The sequence below is a fragment of the Ovis aries genome, chromosome 4 (assembly GCF_016772045.2).
Source record: "Ovis aries strain OAR_USU_Benz2616 breed Rambouillet chromosome 4, ARS-UI_Ramb_v3.0, whole genome shotgun sequence".
NCBI lineage: Eukaryota > Metazoa > Chordata > Mammalia > Artiodactyla > Bovidae > Ovis > Ovis aries.
In genome coordinates, this window is record NC_056057.1 from 93,633,528 (window position 1) to 93,656,083 (window position 22,556).

The 22,556-nt window shown below is 42.4% G+C and overlaps 1 protein-coding gene across 1 annotated transcript in view; it reads left to right on the forward strand.

Annotated features, from left to right (window-relative positions):
- SND1 (staphylococcal nuclease and tudor domain containing 1) overlaps positions 1–22,556 on the forward strand; it is a 419,819-nt gene that overhangs the window by 43,325 nt on the left and 353,938 nt on the right. Inside the window, exons 5-10 of the mRNA XM_027968778.3 lie at positions 1,923–2,083; positions 2,835–2,926; positions 3,549–3,707; positions 5,296–5,402; positions 8,899–8,989; positions 20,834–20,947. Of these exons, the coding sequence (XP_027824579.2) occupies positions 1,923–2,083; positions 2,835–2,926; positions 3,549–3,707; positions 5,296–5,402; positions 8,899–8,989; positions 20,834–20,947 (724 nt within the window). The remainder of the gene's footprint in view (positions 1–1,922; positions 2,084–2,834; positions 2,927–3,548; positions 3,708–5,295; positions 5,403–8,898; positions 8,990–20,833; positions 20,948–22,556) is intronic.

Sequence of the window (22,556 nt, forward strand, 5' to 3'; positions counted from 1 at the left end):
TAAAGAATCTGCCTGCAATGCAGAAGACCCTAGTTAGATCCTTGCATGGGAAAGATCCTCTGGAGAAGGAAATGGCAGTCCACTCCGGTATTCTTGCCTGGGAAATTCCATGGACAGAGGAGCCTGGTGGGCTACAGTTTGTGGGGTCACAAAGAGTCAAACACGAGTGACTAAATAACAACAGACTTGTGTCTGAGTGACTAAATAACATCAGGTTTATAGTTCATATATCAGGTTCAAGTTCATCAGTGTTGGCACCTGAGAAGGATGAGGGTTGCAGCTGGCTTTAACTAGCACATTAGTCTCTGAAAAGTGATAAGCTGCATCAGTAATTTGGATGCTGTAGATGCTGTTTGGCTATTATTTTTTTGGCCAAATGGCTTATGGGATCTTAGTTCCCTGACCAAGGATTGAACTTGGGCCACAGTAGTGAAAGTGCCGAGTCCTAACCACTGGAAGGTCAGGGAATTCCTGCTGTTTAAATCATTAAGTCCGTGTTGTATTATGACTGTAACTGTAGAAGAAGCTTTAGATAAATATTTGCGTGAACTATGCCAATGATAGGGATGAGCAAAGGCCAAAATGTACAATTTGCATCCTTCTTTGTGATCAAGTCATTCATCCTAGAGTTCTCTGATCCTTTCCAACTCAGAAGAGTCGTTGGCTAGAGCTTACGATGGGAGTGTGAGTGAGCATGTGGGAATTTGTTGGATTCTGACACTTGTCTTAGGTGCTGTGTATGGAAGCACGCTGAAGCTGTATTTTAAGGACAGTTGCTGGCATTTTTACTGTTGCAGTGTTTTTTGGAATCCAGTTTGCAGCCAGAATGAAGAATTATAAAAAAGCCTACTGCAGTATTGTACCACCTCAACAAAGAAATCCCTCCAGGAGTCCCAGTCTTTTTTTACTCCAGAGTTGTCCTGACTTCTTTTCTCAGTTTGAGTGTTTTTGTTTCTATCTCAAGCTACATTCCCCCCTACCCTGCCGCCACCCCCGTCAAATTCTGACAGAAAATTTTTATCTCTGAAGATGATAATTGTCCTTTTTTTTTCTTCTTCTTTTTTTAATGGGGAGGAGGAAAAGAGCCGTACTGAAGACTTCTGGTTTGAGAAATTGTAGGTCATGCTCCCTGTTGAAAATCCCTACTGATCAAGGTGGGAGGGTCAGTTTCTCTAGATGCCTCTTGATGGAACCAGGTGTTAACATTGTGGAAAGGCTTTCCAGTGTTTACTTCAGCCCAAATGCAGATGAGAGAGTGAAGAGTAGAGCCGTTTCTGGGTTTGGTTGTTTCTGATGGCTTTTTTTCTGGAGGGGGCGGGGGGAGTGGTCTATCTACTGGGTTTCTGCTCTTGTGCACACTTTGGCTTCTTGTCTGATGAAAGAGTCTTCATCTTCGAACTGCTTTTGCTTAGCTGGCCTTATGGCATGTGTAAGTAGTGCTGGGGTGACCCTGTCTGTGAAAGTGACAATCGTTCTGTATTCCCCAGTCCTGTTCTGCAGATGACAGGGAGTGAGGGTGGTTCTTAGTCACTTCCGCTGCACTGTGTCCAGCTGAGGTCTGCCTGGATTCTAGTTCCTGAATCTGGGGTGGTTGAATGAAACTCTCCCACCTGGAGCGGCTCCCTTGTAAGCCACCAACTTGTTCTCTTATAATCACTCATGGTGGCAAGTACTGAGAAGGGTGGTCTTCAGATATTCTCATTAAATGCTGTTACAATTGAGTGTTTTGTTGGAGGGAATAAATCTGGAATCTGGAAGTTATATTCCTGGTAGGTTTCTGGTTACAGGCCTGGGTCTGAAACAATTGCTTTGTTTTTTTTCCAAGCAGAGAAGATGCTGTAGAAACCCAGAATCAAAGATGACCCTGATATTTCTCTCGTGAACTCATTAACCACACTTGTTTTTTCTCTTTCACGTCCCAGTCCTGAGCAGAACCGGCTTGCGGAATGTGAGGAGCAAGCGAAAGCAGCTAAGAAAGGGATGTGGAGTGAGGGGAACGGTTCACATACTATCCGGGACCTCAAGTATACCATTGAGAACCCAAGGCACTTTGTGGACTCCCACCACCAGAAGCCTGTCAATGGTGAGGCTGTCGGGGAAAGACAGATATGACTCAGGGTGGTTTCTCTCTATTTGCTGTTGAGCTCCTTGAGGTTCATAAAACTGATTCTACTTTCGTACCCATGGAGAATTGTTAAGGGTAAAACAACACCATGGTATTTTGGAAGGGAGCTTTCCAACAGTTCATATATGCATCAAATGTATTTTGCAGAGATTAGTCCTTTGCTGTTACAGAGTAGTAAATTGCTGGTAATTTTGTACATGGGGGATCTTCCTGTTTTCTCTAAAAAATGGCGATCTCTAAATACCACCTCTAAAACTTCAAAGTAGAAATATGTATTCTTTATATATCTAAACATTTATGAATGAACACACGCCCACACACACGATATAGTTCTCAGTTCTACTTTGAGACCTTATTAACTTGCAGACTCAGTAAAATAAAATGATTACCAATCCTGAATTATTGTTAGTTTTTGCCAGGCACTAAGTATACAGGTGAGCAACCTGGCTTACAGATAACAGAGCTTAGGTATGAGCCAAGAGGTCCCAGGAGGTTCAAAAGATGTAGCAGTTGGTTTGAACCAAACCCTCCTGGAGTAGTTTGGGCAGAAGTCTGTGTGAACACTCGTGATCTGCCCGTGCACCGTCACCTCCCAGAGCGGGGCTTTCTCCAGATTTGGGAAGAGGAACCGTGCTCCAGGCAGTTTGATGGGGCGTTGTTTCTCCTTGGCACGACCTGTGTCTCTCAAGCCATTTGTTCTGTCCTGCAGCTATCATCGAGCACGTGCGAGACGGCAGTGTGGTCAGGGCCCTGCTCCTGCCAGATTACTACCTGGTCACGGTCATGCTGTCAGGGATCAAGGTCAGCTCATATGCTGGGCTACGGGGTGGTTCATGGAAGTGTTCGGTGATGGGGGGCACTTCGTCCATACTGTTTCTTTCTAGTATGGGCTGTTAACATTGACTGGAGTACTTTAAGCTTGGCAGCAGTGCAGTTCTAATTAGATCAAATAAGACTTTTTTAAGTACTCAGAGTCGGTTTGGAGTGGGCTGTTTAGAGATGGTTGAAACCTAAAGAGGAGGGGAAGGGAAGCCAGTCCATGGGATCGCAAAGAGTTGGACACAACTGAGCACGCACACGCAAAGTTTGCTGAGTGTGTTCTCTTAATGTAAAATAGCCATGTTGATTAAAGAAAAAATCAGGGATTTAAAGTGAGGCACTGGTGAATCTCTTCTTGGCAAGGGGTCATTTTCAAGTGTAATTAATGATTTTCCCCATGTTGTCATGAGTTTTATTTTGCTTTACCAAGAAGGCTAAGAGGATGATATTTCCAGTTGCTTTTTATCAGTATGTTTTTAGAAGGGTTGGAAGACCTCATTGGACACCTTTCCCAGCCCAGCCTTGTGGGGTTTGTGCTGTTTGGATTGTTCCCTGTGGGCTGAGCATGCCTAGCACCCATGCGCCTGCCTGCCTTGTGCTTTAGTGCCCAACTTTCCGACGGGAAGCGGATGGGAGTGAAACACCAGAGCCTTTTGCTGCAGAAGCCAAATTTTTTACTGAGTCTCGACTGCTTCAGAGAGATGTCCAGATCATCCTGGAGAGCTGCCACAACCAGAACATTCTGGGTACAATTCTGCACCCGGTGAGTGAGCCTGGCAGACTGGCCCACGTGGGTCGGGGATCCACTTGGGGTTTGAAGAGCTGCATTTGGCTTCTGTTCTTCCTCTCTGTGTTTAGGAGCCATTGAAGTATCTTGGTAGGGTTATCATCTGCTGACTTTGAGACCTTGTTTTAGGGAGTTATCCGTTCTTTGATAGAATTGGACAGATTTTCAACTTTGTACTTTTAGAAAACTAATCTCAGTTGTGCTTGGGTTTATAAGGGGAGGAAGGACGCTTGCGCTTATTTTCCCAGATGCTAGTCCTAAAGATGGCCAGTAAGAAAGGTGGGAGGCTGCCGCATCAGTTAAGAAGTGGCAGTGGAACTTGTAGAATGGGATTGGTGAGGTTTGCAAGTAGGTTAGCTGTTTGGAGTACAGCAGGTCCCCTACAGAGGAAAGAGTTCAGTTCTGAGAGAGTATTTGTTAAGTCTAATTTGTTTGTAAGTACAACAAAGTTAGCCTTGGTATCCAAGTAACACAATTGGCTATATGCTGCTAGCTTTAATGCCTCTTTCCAGATATCCTGGGCTTGAAATGAAGATACTGTATTCCTGTACTCTGTACAGTACTGTACAATCAAGGACACAAAAGCACAACCCCTTGTAGAGGATGCACGCATGTGACAGTGTATGCCAAACCCATGAACTAACTTTCATGGCTGGACATGCAAACACACGTTCACATTATTGAAAGTTTGAAGCTTGAAGGTTTACATGTAGGGGACTTACTGTATGGGTAGAACTGTCATGAGGAAACCCTCCTTTGGAAAATCTGTGTCCCAAGCCTTATTCAGTCGCTGCCTAATGCTGCTTTTGAGTAGGAAGTAGGTTAAGATCTTGTAGTTCTGACTACTGGGAGTTTTACCCTAGTGTATACTTTGGTAGGTGGGATATTCTTGGATGGGAAATTGCTTTTTAACACCCCAGTTTAAATAAATTGTCATTATTGTAACCCATATCCAGTACGAGAAGAAACTACTGTTCTTTGGCTAGAGAATTCTTCCATGATGGCAGTTGTGGAAGGCTGGGAGGCTTGGTTTGGAATGTGCCAAGGTCATGTCTATTTCTTCTGAAGTGCTCGCTGTCTGCCAGAGCCCTGCCAGATGGCTCTGTGTCACTGTAGAATGTAAATTGTAATTTACCGGGCAAAATGTAACTGTAGTTATTCCCTTACTCAGCCTGTTCTTTGGCTCTCCCCTTATGAAAAGGGAGTAAATGCTGATCTCAGGAAAGGAAATAATAAGGTATAATCTCTGCTGAAGATTAACATCCTCTGTCCACAAGAAGAGCTATTGAAATGCCGATTCCATTCAATGCCACTAACATTTATCCTACCCCTGTTAAGTGCAAGTTACTGTGCTGGGTGCTGTGGGGATATGAAGCCAGGGCTGTTGAAGGGAGTCACAGAACAGCATCTTCTCATAGGGCTGGTTTCTTCATGAGACAAATGACTACTTCATTTTTTTTTTTTTAACTACAAAATAGATTGTGGCTATGTTAATCAGGTCAGAAGTCAAGAGAAACGGATTCTCTTGCAACAGAATCTAATCTGTGCCTGCCTTATTTTTCAGAACGGCAACATCACAGAGCTCCTCCTGAAGGAAGGTTTTGCCCGCTGTGTGGATTGGTCGATTGCAGTCTACACGCGGGGCGCAGAAAAGCTGAGGGCAGCTGAAAGGTAAGGCCTGTTGGGGATGCCTTCTAGCCAAGGATCTGGGTGTAGGGGACTCCAGGGGAAGGAACCTCGGGATCTTCTCTCACCCAGCCATGTCAGTGGAAAGGATTGGGGAAATTCCAGAAGAAGCTGGGATTTCATAGAGGAGTGACTGGCTTACAGTCTCCGGGTTCAGTCTAATTCAGGGCTGTCTCCTGATTTTTCACTCAAACATTATTGGTCACCTGATGTGCTCTATTAATGTTTTCAGTTCACTTTTTTTTCCCAAGCCTCTCACTTAGATTTCAGGTTTTAGGCATTTGAAATGAAATAAACTTGAGGCTCATTTGAGGACAATGAAATAACTTATCGGCTCCTTCCTGACATGCAGGCTGGAGCCAAGTGTATGATGGAAAGACAGAGCCGGTGGGTCTCTAAATAAGACTATCCAACGATGCTGCAAAGCCTGATGCCCTAATTTATCAAACTGTATGGTGTAGTTATAAATGCTGATACAACTGTAAGGTGTCGTGTTTTTGGCTAGGTGCCCCATAGTTAAAGCAGATGGAGCAATAACTGATTTCTAGAAAAATGATAATGGATATGCCAAAGATCAGTGGCCATTTCAGGTGTTTCCAGGTATAGGTGAACTTGAGTCTCCAGGTGGAAAAAAATGAAGCAGATAGATGAGTAGAGATGATGTTCATAAAGAGATGATGTTCACCCACTGCCTCCCAGGATATGTTTAGGTAGAAGGCCAGGACCACTGGTGACATTCCACTCAAGCCTGTGTGGCTTATTTCAGAGTCATACAGTTTACAGTTTTTTGCCTTTGAGGTACACAACAAAGAGGTGTGCAAGAACATGAATTGAATTTCCCCTTTCTTAGGTCCCTTACAGCCTTCTCTACTTGTAAGCAGAAATACTTAGAACTTTTTATAAAAATAGATTTTAATCTGGGCCATTTAATATGGCATACCTGACAAAGGTAGATGCTTGGAAAAAACACAGTGGTTGTATACATTGTAGTCTTTTTATGTTCTACAATTAAATTCAAAACATACAATACGTGTATCAAGCACAGCTTTCCAAATATCTCTGACTATTTTGTGATGCTCAATTTTTTTTTTTTGTTGCCGTTGTTCAGAATATCCCGTAGGTCTACTTTTCTAAATTATTATTTTGGTTGATGATTCTTTTTGCATTCTTTAAGTTCCTTCCTCTCTTTGAAGAAAGTGAGTTACAGTGACAGTAGTTTCTACATGTTTTATAACATCTACAGGAGATTTTTAAGATGGCTTATCATTAAAAAACAGATTTAGACCCAGGAATGCAGATCATACTTCAATGATATGATTACTTGCCTACTGTTTTGCATGCTGTGTTAGAACTTGCTTGCATTGTCAGTAAATCTCTATTGAGGTATTTCACGTGTTTTTACAACTACGACATGCTGCTTTTGTCTTTTCTCATTTTAGCACTGCTTTGAAAAGCTGCAATACCATTTTCAGAAATAACAGTTTAATAGTTCCTTTGCCCTACATCCTTTTATTTCTAAATAAATACTTTGACAGTTTTTCACTGATATAAAATATGTGTGTGTGTGTGTGTATATATATGTAAATCTTTGCACATATTCCCTGTCCCTCTCTTACTCTGACTCAAAAAATCTTTTTTGGGCTTTGTAATCTAAAACAAATGTTTACCAACATGATTTTCTAACTTTTGTTTAAATTCTGTTGGGTTATTGTCCATTTTTATTCCTCAGTAGATGCACTATAGTGACCATTTTGTTCGTGTTTTCCATGTGGGATTTGGGTAGATAATAACCTTTATATATATTTAAATATTTCCTTATGCATTCATTTTATTTTAATTTTTTTAAATCTTTTGGCCACTCTGTGTGGCATATGGGATCTTAGTTCCCTGACTAGGAATTGAACCCACGCCCCCTGCACTGGCAGCATGGAGTCTTAACCACTGGACCACTGAGGGGGGCGTCACAGTGCTCTTTTATTTTTGAAGTATGTTTGTCTTTCATAATTAAGCAGTGAACTCAGAGCACAATGACTATGTCCTACTCAATCTTTGTAGCATCACTGACTCAGTGGATATGAGGTTGAGCAAACTCTGGGAGATACTGAAAGACAGGGAAGCCTGGAGTGCTGCAGGCCACGGGGTTGCAAAGAGTCAGACTCGACTGAGTGAACAATGACCTTTTTATAATACAAATAGAAATGAGCAGGCTTATGCTTCTTAAAAATACTTTCGTTAGACGTGTGCGCTCTCCCCTCCCACTTAAGAGAGCAGTCTGTCTGTCTGTCATCCCAGCGCCTGGCATTTAGGAATCACTCAAGAGGTACCATTTCACACCAGTAAGAATGTCTGCTATCCAAAAGTCTACTAGCAATAAATGCTGGAGAGGCCGTGGAGAAAAGGGAACCCTTTTACACTGCTGGTGGGATGCAAACTAGTACAGCCACTATGGAGAACATTGTGGAGATTCCTTAAAAACTGGAAACAGAACTGCCTTATGACCCAGCAATCCCGCTGCTGGGCATACACACTGAGAAAACCAGAATTGAAAGAGACATGTGTGCCCCAGTGTTCATTGCAGCACTGTTTACAATAGCCAGGACATGGAAGCAACCTAGATGTCCATCAGCAGATGAATGGATAAGAAAGCTGTGGTACATATACACAGTGGAGTATTACTCAGCCATTAAAAAGAATACATTTGAATCAGTTCTAATGAGGTGGATAAAACTGGAGCCTATTATACAGAGTGAAGTAAGTCAGAAAAACACCAGTACAGTATACTAATGCATTATATGGAATTTAGAAAGATGGTAACAATGACCCTGTATGCGAGACAGCAAAAGAGACACAGATGTATAGAACAGTCTTTTGGACTCTGTGGGAGAGGGCGAGGGTGGGATGATTTGGGAGAATGGCATTGAAACATGTATAATATCAAATGTGAAACGAATTGCCAGTCCAGGTTTGATGCATGATACAGGATGCTCAGGGCTGGTGCACTGGGATGACCCAGAGGGATGGTATGGAGAGGGAGGTAGGAGGGGGGTTCAGGATGGGCAACACATGTACACCTGTGGCAGATTCATGTTGATGTATGGCAAAACCAATACAATATTGTAAAGTAATTAGCCTCCAATTAAAGTAACTAAGTTTATATTTTGTTAAAAAAGAGGTACTTGATACGCCAAAAAGCTAATTAATTAGCAAGGTGGACTTGTACTTTCCAGGCTTGAAAAAGGGTGTGCCCAGACCCCAGCCTGTCAGCCGTGGGTTTATGGCATATATGCATGTGGGATTGTTTCAGGTGCTGTATAGTTTTCCTTGGGGCGGTCACACTTTGTGCTGGTCTGATTAGCCTTTTCTCCTGGGTGCCTTGTCTCTGAGATAGGGTAGGGTTTTGTGCTGTTTGCTCCTGGTGGATGGTGGATTCCATTGCTGCCTTAGTCCCTCTGAGTGATCTGAATCCTTGCTTTGTTGCCAGGTTTGCCAAGGAGCGCAGGCTGAGAATATGGAGAGACTACGTGGCTCCCACTGCTAATTTGGACCAAAAGGACAAACAGTTTGTTGCCAAGGTGAGTCATTCTGAGCATCTGGCGCTGCACTGTGCACGCTGTCAGGCTAGTGATAATACAGAGATCTGAATAATCAGTCAAGGGCTGAAGCGTTTCTCTTGCAAGGCAAAGCAGTGACGCGTGCATGTGTGTGTGTGTGATTGCCTGCACGGGTGTGTTTGTTGTGAGGAACTTGGAAACTGTAAGAACGTAAATTTCTGCTGTAGATTTGCATAACTTCATTAGAAATTCATGGGTTAAAATTGTGCATCTTGACCCTTTGAAATCTCTCATATGCTAGAGATTCTGTCTGTCTGCTTAGCAGATGACATTCTCTTAGATTGCTTGCTTGCTTTCTTGCTTGCCTTTTTTCTTTTTTTTCTTTTTGTCTGTGCTGCACAGCTTGCAGGATCTTAGTTCTCACCAGGACTTGAACCCTGGCCATGGCAGTGACAGCACTGAGTCCTAATGACTGGGTCGCCAAGGAACTCCCTCTCTTAGATTTCTTATGCCCAAGGGTATAAGACCTCAAGTTTCTCTTCTTTCTGTTTTGAGACTCTTGTGGTTTTTGATTTTTTTCTAATGTGGGATGTTTTTGTGGTTTTGAATTTTCTCTGTTGTGAAATGTTTTTCTGAGGGCGCTCGGCTTTCCTGGGATGGATTTCTCTGAAGGCAGCTGAACTACCGAATAGATTGTTTGGATCCAGCAGCAGTGCTGTAAAAGTGGTTTTTAAAAAAAAACTTCATTGCGGGGTTTGGTACCTTGAGTGGTAGAACCTATAGTAGACCTTGCTTTCCCAAAATTGCTAATGTTTTTAACTTATTTTTACTTTTGGCAAGACATGCTGGAAGCTTATCCTTGGATATTTAACTATCCAGTGACTGTCCTAAATGTCCAACAGTGAGTTTAAGGTGGAGAGCCACTAGGTGGCACTGTCAGCCTGAAAAATTTTGGAATGCTTTCTCTTAGAATGGTAAAAATTTTAACAAGTCTCCAAGGAATTGACTGAATTCTTTGCTTTCTTTTTATGATGCCCAAAGCAGTAGGTCACTGAGCGCTCAGGCGGCCCCTTTCCTCTCCTAGTAGATGGTCTGTCTCTACACCAGCTGTCAGGTTAGCTGTAATTGTGCCTTTCAGTGGACGTTAGTTGAAGGAGCTCCTGGTTGGATTCTCCATATGTGGCTTTCACATCTTGATGCAGATCAGAATGGACCGCTGCTTCTTTGTGTGAGGACCACACCAGCTGGGGAACTTGGGCATAGCTGCTCTGCCAGTTGGAACTTGTGTTTATGTTTTCCTATAATCTGTCCTAAGACTATAGAAGGACATAGCTACACAAGGAAAGCATGACCATTCACTCACCAAGGAGGCAGGCCTTCCATTTTTCACCATCATCACAATTCTAGTGATACAGATGACCCTTGGGAGAGTCTCGTTACACTGTACTGTCCCTACCAGCCCCTCCTCAGTTGAAACTGAATTGGTAGAGAAACCTAGAAGATTTGGAAGGGTTTTGGGCCTTGGCTACTTGGGAAACTAAGGCATTGCTGAAGAAAAATTCTTCATCTAAAGGATTAGATGATTGAGCCAGCAGCTTTACATTTATCCTGAGTATGATTTTATTGGTAACTTGAAAAAGGAGAGCTTTAGGACATATAAAACATTCCTTCCGTTTTGAAAAAAATCCAGGATCTCAGAATCTATTTTTGTCTTTTTTATTTTAAAACAAAGTAAGCCCCCCTTTTTAAAAATTGCAATGAAGTTTTATTTTTTATAATGCCAGATAAGAGATTATCTCTATAAAAGCTATCTGATTAAGGATCCTGTAGTATCCTAAACATAAATTTGGGTCATTCAGATATAGGCCTATTCAGAGAGTAGAGAGAAAAAGTTTTCAGTGAATTTTTTAACTCCTTCAGGATTATTTTTGTTTTTAAAACAGGAAAAAGCATAAAAAGAAGGAAAAACACACATACTAGATGAAATTACTGTGAAAGAAAAAGTGATCATACTGTCAACTGTGGGTGTTGGCAAACTGGCCCATGGGCCAAATATGGCCCACCATTGTTTTTATGTGGTCTGTGAGCTAAGAGTGGATTTTACGTAGAAAGAAGGGTTTGTGGCATGTTGGAATGATACAAAATTCAGATTTCAGTGTCGTGAGTAAATTGGAACATAGCCACGTCTCTTCGTTTACATATTGTCTGGAGCTGTTTTTGTGGTATGGTGGCAGAGGTGAGAAGTTGTAACAGAGACCATGTGGCCTGCAAAGCGTAAAATATTTGTTATCTGGCCCTTTACAGAAAAAGTCTGCTGACCTTTGACCTATACCAGTCCTCCTCAGAATGGTTTGATATGGTATAAGGAGTTCGAGCCAGAATGTAAATCAAGGCCTTGCTGCTTTCATCAAGAAGATCTTGCTATGGAAAAAATGTCAGCAATGTTCTCAGTGATGTAGTTGATTTATGTTCTGGTATAAGCGCCTTATCTCATTGCAGACTGGCAGTCACTTTTGAGTAGTACTGACTTGTATTCTTTTGTATATAATTTTTAAGTTGGTAAGTTTTTATTTTTAACATGTAGACATATTTATTATTTTTTTAAATTTTATTTATTTATTTTTGGAGTTCTGATGTCAGTGACTTTATTACACCTAAATTTCCTTAACTGTCGACAAAATGAGACATTGACTAATTTAACAGGCTACATACAGTGTTACAGGCACACTTTGTTATAGGAATATATCTAATACCAACCATAGCAGGTTAGATTAGTGAAGGATTTGACAAATTTTAACTGTAAATTTTTTGTGTAGACATTTTTAAAGAACTCTGTGGGCTTCTTAAGAGAAGTGTACTCTTTTATTTCCCTTTCACTTGAGGCAGCCATTTTCAACTCCTGGCTAATTCACGTCTTCGAATAAAACATTCAGTTGCTTGCTGTTAATTTTTCAGGCATAACCCCCTTTCCTTCACACCATGGAAGAAGAGGATTTAGTGTTTCCACATGTGGGTGTGCATGTACTTTTCTCCATGCCTTCTAATAAAACTATATCATAATTCTGGCTCAGTTAACATTCAGTGTTTACTTTGTAAATGCTAATCACTTCTGAGATATGTAGCATGTTATGACTGCTTTTCATTTCCTGCATGATTTTTTGTTTTTCCTGGAGTTAATTTTTAATTTTTATGTATATATCTTTTATATACTTACTAATTCACCCCCCACATTCTGTCATCTGTTTAAATCTTTTCTCAAGACATGATTCAGGTCATTATTTTTATCTTTTTCAATAGTAATTTCCAGGAGCCTTGTGACCTATAACAGGCTAGTTTAGTTTAGTTCTTTTTTCCTTTTATAAGGTGTCTTCTTTGGATTTCTTTACCATTATCTTGAGTTTTCCTGTGCCTCACTCCTGGATTGGTGCTATGGTTGCTGAATCTTGCAGCTTCACTATGATTTACCACTTTATTTTGGTGACACACATTCTATTAGCTTCTTGGGAAAAGAGTGCTTAGGAGGTAGATTTTTTGAAACTGTTCATGTTTACTCTGTTATTACGTTTGATAGTTTAGATGGGTATAGAATTTTGTTAGAAGCCGTTTTCTTTTAGAATTATGAAAACATTGCTCTACTTTTATTTGTTAGGAATTCTTGTTTGTTTGTTTTCTTTCTTTCTTTATCTCTTTGGTGGCCTGAAACCATTCTGATCTCCCATCCCAGTGCTATGTTTTTTATTTCTGTAAGCTCTTAGCAAATTCTTCTTTATTCTGAAATTTCACAATGATGTGCCTTGCTTATCCATGTGCGATCATGTTGTGGTTTAAAAATTAAACCATATTAAAAATTAAATTTTAACTCTTGTTGTTGGTTTCCATCTAGTTTCTCTGCTATTTTTCTAGAATTTCTGTTTGGATGTTTAACTTCATGGACTAGTCCTAATTTTTTCTTACTATTTTCCTTTTTTTTTTTTTGTCTTTTCCTTCTAGATATCTTCATGTTCATCTCTCATCTCTTCTATTAGATATTTTATCATGCTGTATTTTAATTTCTAAAAGCTTCCTTTGTTCTTTGAATGTTTCTCTTATTACTATTAAAAAATAACATGTAATACTTATTTCAGAGATGAATATCATGTTAGGATTTAAGGAATTAACAATAATTTGTTAAAGATTTTTCTCTCCCTGTATGTTCTGTGTTCTCTTAAGTTGTTTTTAGTTCTCTTTGGTTATTTTGATCTCTTATTTTCCATATTAGAGACTTACTTTAGATATCTGGTAACCTTTAGTGGTCTCTCAAAGAACGAGGTATTCAACACTGGTTTAGGAGCAGGATGGGATTTAGGGTATCCATCTTGAAATCCAGGTGCTTCTTACATAGGGTTTAAACCAGTCCTAGTTTTGGACCTTATTTTCATTCCCTGTTGAGATCCCTGGTTTGATACTTTCTCACTCTTGGTGAGTAGGGGAAGTCTGCATTGTAAATCAGAAAGACTACTTTCTTTTCTCGCCACTAGCTCAGGATTTAGCTTTCGTGAGTCTGTAGAGCCAGTTACCACTCGCTCCTCTGCTTTCCAGCTTCCAAGTTTTGTTGCTATATTCTTCTCTCTCATTATCTTTGTCCTTTCGGGCTTTGGCAAACAACAAGACAAAACGAAATGAAAAACAGCCCCCCAAACCCTTTATTTTTGTGTAGAAGTATTTAGGGAGGGTAACAAAGTAAATATATGAACTTTCTTTATTGTTCCTTGTGTTCCATTGTAAGGCTGCATCATAATTTATTTAACTGGTCTCCAGTAGGTCATTATTCATGTCATTTATCACTTTTCCATTATTTAGAAAATGGAATAAGTCTCTACCTAAGTCGCAGTTATTTTCTTGAGGAGTATTTTGGAGTATATTTGCCAAATAGCTCCCCAGGCATTGGTAACTAGTGTATATCCCTTGTGTGTTCAGTTTCAAACATGTTGTTAGAGCAGAACTTGACCATAATAGTAAATATTTTAGTCTTTCTGGGCCATATAGTCTCTTTGCAACTCTACAGTTTGCCACAGCTATTGGTAATACATAATGAATTGGCGTGGCTGTGTTCCAATAAAGCTTTATTTATAAGAGTAAGTGATGGGCCCTTGGCCATCGTTTGCCAAACCCTATTGTAGAACACAAGATGTCAGCATAAAATGTAAAAGGGAAGATGATTTCTTTTCCCAAGCTAGAACCCAGCGGCAGTTTTGTAGTCATTTTGCCTAATTTAAAATATTTGTTAATGACAAAACTACTCTTGCAAGGAAACCTAAAAAGGTCCTAAGGTGCCTTGGGCTTTCCTGAATATAGTCTGGCAGTCCTGCAAATTTTTGCGGAAGGATTCTGCTCTGAGGCTGCTGTGACCATAAGGCCTGAACAAATAGAGTGCCTGCTGAAGAGAGGACCACTGTCTCCTAGGTATTAATTTATTTCCTGGTAGCTCAGCTGGTAGAATCCGCCTGTAATGCAGGTGACCCTTGTTAGATTCCTGGTTCAAGAAGATCCCCTGGAGAAGGGACAGGCTACCCACTCCAGTATTCTTGGGCTTCTCTGGTGGCTCAGATGGTACAGAATCTGCCTACAATGCAGGAGACCTGGGTTCGTAATTTTACAGAGAACAGCTAAATAGCTAAAAAAGCCTGCTAAAGGTGACCTATGAACTCTAACTTTGTGCCCTGGGACCCTCTAGGTGACTTCTGGAACTGATGTAAAGCTGGAGATGGGAGTGTGGGCCAAGAGTCCCACTCCTGAGAAACTTGAAACTCAGCCAGGTGTTCTCTGGATACTTGTTCTCTGCAAGCCTGGCTTCCGTTCTCCTCCCCTTAAGGAAGGCAGTGCTAGGGAACGTTCTCCTTGTCTCTCCAGGTTAGCAGAGAGATGTGTTCACTTCACAGCGATTAGCTGAGCTTGCTTGAGACTTTTGTGCCTGTCGTGGCTTGCCAGTTTCCTGCTTGCCTTCCCTGTGGCGTTTTAGCTGATCTGTGCTGTTTGTAGCCATATGGTCCCTTGAGCACGTGGCTTGGCTTCCCTGTCCCTGCTGCTGGATGCTTGGGCCTTGCAGATTTCACAGACCTGAATAACACTTGGGGGTGGGGCGAAGGGGCTAAGTCTTCTCCCTGCTCAGCCTGGTTAGATAGAGGCGGCCAGCTTGGTTCTCTATACCAGCTGATTGCTTAGCCAGCAGAGGCCTGAACTAGGTGCTTTGAGAAGATGCAAAAGAATGAGAAGTGGTTTCTGTCTCAGGGAGCTTACTCCCTGGGGCTTCGTCTGGGAGAACCCTTAGTTAGCTGTGTGATACTGTTGCCCGTGTCCAGTTTTGGAGGTCAGGTTATAAGCTGTCCATGGATGGGGCACTGGTACCTATTTGGTTTGGCCCTGCTGATTTTTTGCTGTGCAAAAATGTCATGGCTTTGTATGGAGTTCATTATCATGTCTTCACAGACGGTGGTTCAGTGGTAAAGAATCTGCCTATTAAAGCAGGAGATGCAGGAGACGTGGGTTTGATCCCTGGGTTGGGAAGATCCCCTGGAGGAGGAAATGGCAACCCACTCCAGTATTCTTGCCTGGAGAATCCCATGGACAGAGGAGCCTGGCGGGCTACGGTCCATGGGGTTGTAAGGAGTCAGACACGACTGAGCAACTGAGCACGAGCAGGAAGATGGTTTTTAGGCAAGGATACTTAGTGTTTTTGTATAGACTTTTGTATTCTTGTTTGGTAATATGAAGAGAACAAAAATGACTAGCTACTCCCTTGATCTTTGGTTACATGGCTTTCAGATGAAAAAGAAGTTCTGGGAATGTTCTTTCTGGTTAGGAAAGTGGCCCCTCTTAAACCAAAAAGGGGCCAAGACTTGGTTTGTGGCTTAAATTAGCAAACTAACTTGCTGATAAGAAAATGGCTAATTTAGAAAAGATTTGTAAACATTTACCTACGTTTAAAATTAAGGCTTTTTTAGAACAGTTTTAGATTTACAGAAAAATTGGCAGATACTACAGAGAGGCCTGGCGTGCTGTGATTCATGGGGTCGCAAAGAGTTGGACACGACTGAACAACTGAACTGACTGACTGAGTTCCTAGATTAGTGCCCCACCCCCCCGCCCCCAGTTTCCCTTATTATTATCTGACAAGATTATGGCACATTGATTCTAAGTAGTTACCAGTATTGATATATTATCAACTGAAGTCTATACTTTAGTCAGATTTTCTTAGCTTTCCTCTGATGTCTGTTTTCTGTTCCAGAATCTCATCCTCAATAGCACGCTAAATTTAGTTGTCAGATCTTGTTAGGCTCCTCTTGGATTTGGTGGTTTCTCAGATTTTCTTTGCTTTTGATGACCTTGACAGTTACGAGGAGTGCAGGTCGGGTATTTTGTAGTCTGCTCCTCTATGGGAATTTGTCTGATGCCTGGCTTCCTTTTAAGTACCTATTAGGGCTTCCAGTTTGTTGGCTGGCGCTTAGGTGCCTAAGGGTATTGGCCTCAGCAGGTTGTGCTTCGTATCATGTGAGGATGCAGGGTGGTAGCTGGGGTTTTCTGGGGGCTGTGCGGTGAGCCATGGTCATCGCTGAGATGGGGTGGGGTGCTCCTGATGTCCCCCACTGCAGTGTGGCTTCACTAATGCTTCCAGGTTTAGCTTGGGGAGAACAGACCTGGCAGATGAAAGCTGGGGAAGCAGGAGAAGCAGCTGATGTCCTGAGTTAAGAGAGTAAGAAGGGTGTTTGGTGTCCCCTTTCCAATGGCCCCATCAAGGGCACTCACAGGTGGTGCCTGTAGGAGCCCTGTTTGAGCTGCTGTTGCTTTTCTTTCTGTCTGGTACTGATAATTTTGGCAGCTTTGGGAGGACTGGTGTTTGTGTCTGGGACTGTTCTGAGGGTCTTTCTATATGTTCCATAGATGCTGCAGTGTTTTGAGAAGCTGAGCAGCAACAGCCCTATGCATTCAGCACACAGCTCTTTAGATGGGCGCTGCAGGTGGGGGGAATGTGGCAGGAGGCCAGGGTGACGGACGGATGTCCCCTGCCTCTGACAGTGCTCTGCCATTCTCCTGACCTGTGGCAGACCTTAGCCTGTGCTGCGTCATCATTAAGCCTCTCATTTTTCCTTTTATAGTTGGACTGTAAGAAATGCAGAGGGGATTGGGTTGAGGGCTTGCATCTCGAGTCCAGCTAGTGACCTTTTATTCTGTGTAGATTCTGCTCTTGGAGCATGTGGTCAGTAGGGGTGTGTGTGTGTTGACTCGAGGTCAGTAGTATGAGGAGGTGAACGATAATGTGGGCATACTTCAAATTGCCCTGGTGGAAAGCACCATCAGAAACATCACCATTATAATGGGGTCTGTGACGGTGCTGACAAGCAGGCTTTGGATGGTAATCCACTCTGCATTTTACTTATTGTACTCTGTGACTGTAACTACTGTTTGATTGCTTTTTCCATGTCTCTGCCCAGAAGCTGCTCGTTCTCCGGACAGTACAGTAATGGCATAATTCACCCCATAAACCCCACTTCCATGCACACACGCACAGACAGGCACCCTCACCCCGCTTTTCCAGGAAGGCAGGCCTCGTTTAGCTGGCAGCGTCAGAGCACACAGTTCCTGAAGAGGAGGTTGCTAATCAGGGAGATGCCGAGCAGAGAGTCTGCTGCTGAGGCCTGAAATTTACAGCTCAGAGAAGCCGCTCGCTGCTGCTGCGGCTGCTAACACGTTATAAGGGGTGACGAATACCAGTAACTTGTCACCGGGATATGCTTCAAGCCTCACATTCTGTAACCAGAGGGTGAAGGTGTGAGTGCTATGATACTTTCCCTGGTTTTATTTCTCTATGAGCATGACTAGGGTGTAGAGAATGTCTAGATATTTCTCATGTCTTAATCATACGAAGCTTCCCTATGTTTCCGGCAGTGGACACTTTAATAGGAGTTGGTTTTGCGGGGAGAGGAAGGTGCAGCTTGATCCATCATTGAGATTTTGGAAATCCCGTGATGTGTATGCAGTTGAGATGCCTGACAGTTACCGAGTCTGTTGGGCAGTGGTCCTGTACCTCCTCTGGAGGGAGGAGCAGTATTGATTCGCTGTACTAGCCATTGTGCTTGGTATGGCTTTATGGAACTTTTGGTTTGAAGGTGGGATAGCAGTATAGCTATGGATACCTTGTGGTCCCCTCCCCCACCTCCCTGTGCTTTTAATCTAGGGGTCCCTGAGCTCTGTGCCATGGACCGGTACCTCCTGTTGGATGAGCAGACATTATAATGGAAATAAAGTGTGCAATAAATGTAATGTGCTTGAATCATTCTGAAACCATACCCCCACTCTTGGTCTGTGGAAAAATTGTTTTCCATGAGACTGATCTTTGGCACTGAAAAAGTTGGGGACCTCTGCTTTAATCCATTTCATACACATGTGGGATTTCGAAGAATAGGGAAATCATTAGCTGAGGTCTTTCTCTTGTGGTCAGTTGGCCAAGCCCCTGCTGCTGTCTTTAGGGAGTGAGGGAGATTCCATTATGGCGGGCATTTTTACTTTGGCATTAATGTGTCTAGATGGTAATGGTAGCAGATATACTCTTTTTGTTTCAGTTACTGAATCCATATTCTTGGTTATATCTTCTTGGTTGTTTTTAGTTCTGCACTTAAAATGACTGGGCTGGTGTAAGGTGGTCTTTGTTTTGGAGGGTTCCAAGACCACCCCTAGTACATAATCATTCCTGACCTTGGCTTGGTCCTCATGTAACCACATATCATGCTTTTGATTACCCTTGGGCTTCACTGAGGTTTTCTGGCCAGGTGAGTTTTGAGGCTTTGGCTCTCTGGGCTTTAGTGTTAGTTAGCCTTTCTGTGCGGAGAAGGCAATGGTAATCCACTCCAGTACTCTTGCCTGGAATATCCCATGGGTGGAGGAGCCTGGTAAGCTGCAGTCCATGGGGTCGCTATGAGTCGGACACGACTGAGCGACTTCACTTTCACTTTTTACTTTGATGCATTGGAGAAGGAAATGGCAACCCACTCCAGTGTCCTTGCCTGGAGAATCCCAGGGATGGGGGAGCCTGGTGGGCTGCCCATCTCTGGGGTCGCACAGAGTCGGACATGACTGAAGCGACTTAGCAGCAGCAGCAGCAGCAGCAGCCTTTGTGTGATTCTCAGCTCTAAGAAAAGGTTATAGCAGAATGGCTAGTTATCTGAGCCTGGTTATTGCTCCATTCAGGTTTTGCAAGTTAATCTTACACCTAGCTAAAACTTGAAAATAATTACCCCTCTCCTAATCTATAGAGCTCTTTCTCAGACCCTTTACTATCCTTGTGGTCCCTAGCCTGTTTTTCTCTGTACTGCTTCCATTACTAATGATGTGAAAACCCCAGGTTATCTTCCCATCCACCAGCAGTAGTCAGCCCTCCATGGATGTATAGCTTGATTCCAACTGTCATCTTTCTTTTTTCATTCATTCTGTTTGATGGTGCTTTCCTCCTGCTATTTCCTGTCATGTATAATTTCTCACTTGGTGTTTGCTTTTTTGCTCCTCCTTCAGATTGTCCCTTAAGTCACTCTTTTTTTTTTTTTTTCTGTGTGATTGGCTGATTCTCAGGAAAAGGTAGAGGCTAGCCATTTTGCAGAAATCTGAAAATAAATGGGTATATTCTGTTGTAAAAGGTTGTGAGCCTCCCAGGGAATAGTTAGTGAAGGCTCTTTTACTATTTTAGGATTTAGCAGTGTGACACCCACCACAGTGAAGGAGACTTTAGCTCCTTTTGTTTCATATAAAAGACGAGGGGACTTTTGCAAGTCTTCCCTCACGGTGGCAGCTGACCCTGTAGTTTGTTGAGCCGCCTGTTTGCTCCTGATGGGGTCTGATTGAAGGTGGGGAGAGTGGGTTTTGATTCATCAGATGAAGTGCAGGGTGACTGTGTTTTGTAGTCAGTAGCTTCCTTGTAGTGAAGTGTTACTTACAAAAAACCCCAAATGGCCGTGTAACAAAAAGTTCTGAATATAATTGGGTGAATTGTAGACTGCTGGCTGAATTATGAGGTCTGGTTATAACCCTGATGTAGTCTGAGTGTGGTTTTGAGGAAATTTTATTCTGTGCACATTGGTGGAGTGTTCTGATAACCTCCACAGAGGAATATTTGTGCTTTTGCTGTTGAATAAATAGCCTCGAAAGCTTGGGAGTTAGTTACTAGCTGAGAGTGGGGTCCAGTGTTGCTGTTTTTGGGGTCCAAAATAGAGATGCCCCATAGTAGTGCTCTGAAAAGGTGGCCTCCAGAGTAGTTGAAGTCATATCTTAGCAATCTAACATTTCTGCCGGTGAGATCAACAATGGAGCATCTCCTTTCACATGCTGAGATGACAATACTTTTTGCCCTTCACTGCCTTTGATTTTTCTGCTCTGTGTTGGGGTGTCCTATTTTGGTTTTTTCTCATCTAGTGCTGGTACCTCCTAATCCAGCCCTTGCCTGTTTTCCTAGAATCATGTTGTGATAGGCATTTTGATTTTAACTTAGACCCTGTTTCAAGGAAAATCTTCAGTAGCACGTAGAGACTAGATTTCCAGTTCTTAAGCTTTGTAATTCCCCACAAATCTTGGTCGGGGCAAAAGATAAAACAGCTTGGCCATCTTTCTGAGTGATACAGATCCTGCCTTGCTGAGAAATCATCATATCTCTCAGGTCTGCTAATAATAGGATAGTTTCCTTCAATGTTGTTGTACCGTAAAGCATGATGTTGGATCTATCCCAGTGGCTGTTGGTCTCAGCCTTCTTCCTGTGATCGGTGTGCCTTGCTCCTTAGCACACGTGCTGTGGGATTTGGGCTGTAGAGGCACATTTCAGCATTTTCGCCTTCTTGCTGCCCACAGGTGATGCAGGTGCTCAATGCTGACGCCATTGTTGTGAAGCTGAACTCTGGGGACTACAAAACCATCCACCTGTCCAGCATCAGACCACCGAGACTGGAGGGGGAGAATACACAGGTGAGACGAGAGAAGCAGCAGCTCCTCTTTTCCGAAACCAAGAGGGAGGAGCTGGATGATCAGTTAGATGTGTTTCGTGTGTAGAAGAACACGAACAAACCAATAATGTAAATCACCGAAGTATTATTTCCTAGTATTTGCAGCCTAGCTGCCACTGGGCAAGTCTGTTTTCTCTTGAACCACACTCACTGCTCTCCTTCGTTTTTGATGGACCCCACTGGCATTCCTCGCTAAGGGGCTTGAGAGGAGTTAGGGTTGGTGTATGTTAGGTGGTGAATAAGTCTTGTCAACGAGATCTTATTCTCTGGAGATAAGGAGAGGAAGGGTCATGTCTCACGTGCATGATAGCGAGGCCTGTTCCACTGATCATTTTGATTTGCACTGTGTTTTTGTTCTAGGAAGAAATAAATCTTGGTGTATATATATAGTCTGGGGTCACTTACTCATCTTTTCCAAGTAGCGACTAGAATTGTTAGTTGCATTGTTTTGTGCTATTTGCTGGGTCTTCGGGCAGCAGGGGTGCTTGGCTAGCTAATGTGTATGATTTTTGTATGTCAATTTGAGAAATTATGCTTAGGATGACAACTGTAGGCAGTTTTGTTTTAAATTTTGTGGTCACTTTCTTTCTGTTGTTACGACTTATAAGAGATTGGGGAAAGGGATTGTGGTTTTTTTGTTTGTTAGGCTGTCTTAGTTTTGTAGACATCTTTTCCAGCCCCTGCTTTTGCCTCCTGATAGCTAAAGTGTGTAACTGTGTGGATCGGTTATAGAACTGGGTCCTCAGTGAGAGCCAGTGCCACAGGCAAATTAAACAGTGTGGTTGAACTTAGTGCCATGTGGTTTTTTAATGTGTCCTTTTGTAGTTTTAGAGATGTGAGATTTTTTGCATGTACCAGTGTCTCGGTGCATTTGCGAGATGAAATTCAGGCCCTGTTTTCATTTGTATGAGAGTTTATAGGCAGCCCATAAGAGTAAAATAAAAATATTGTGATTGTCTTTTGAATCAAATCATGCATAAGAAATCCATACAGGATGGATTCTTTGAATGTCTGGCCAATCAGTTCATCTCCACCCACCCCCATCCTCCCAGCCTTTTTTCCCCCATAGAGGAGGCATTTTAATGCAGCAAACAGTATTGTGGTAAGCTTGAGAATTTAAATGCACGAAAGCTTAGAAATGCCAAAATAAGGTTCTCTCAGTAACTGTAGCTCTGCCTCATTGCACAGAGTAAATATACATCTCCAATTTTATCAGTGTTGGGAGTAGTCCACACTTCTGCATCTGTGCCATGCAGTTGGAATTAAGGTTCCCACAGCAACCACAACTTTGGAATTCTTGAACGTTAATTTTTGTGCCTGCATCATCAGCCAAAGCATTATGTTAAAGTAGATTCAGGAGCTGAATTTTAAGCAGTTTTTAGGGTTGTGGGGGTGTTGCAGCAGGTTGATGGTGATAAACTACCGGTGAGAAGTTTATGTTTTTTGTAGAATCCTTTGTAACTTCTCAGGGGGTAATGGGTGGATTTCCCTTAGCGGGTGGACAACGGAAAATTGTTGGAATATATTTGCTAGTTTAGGCACGGTCCTGTTTGTAAAATTTCTTGTTCTTT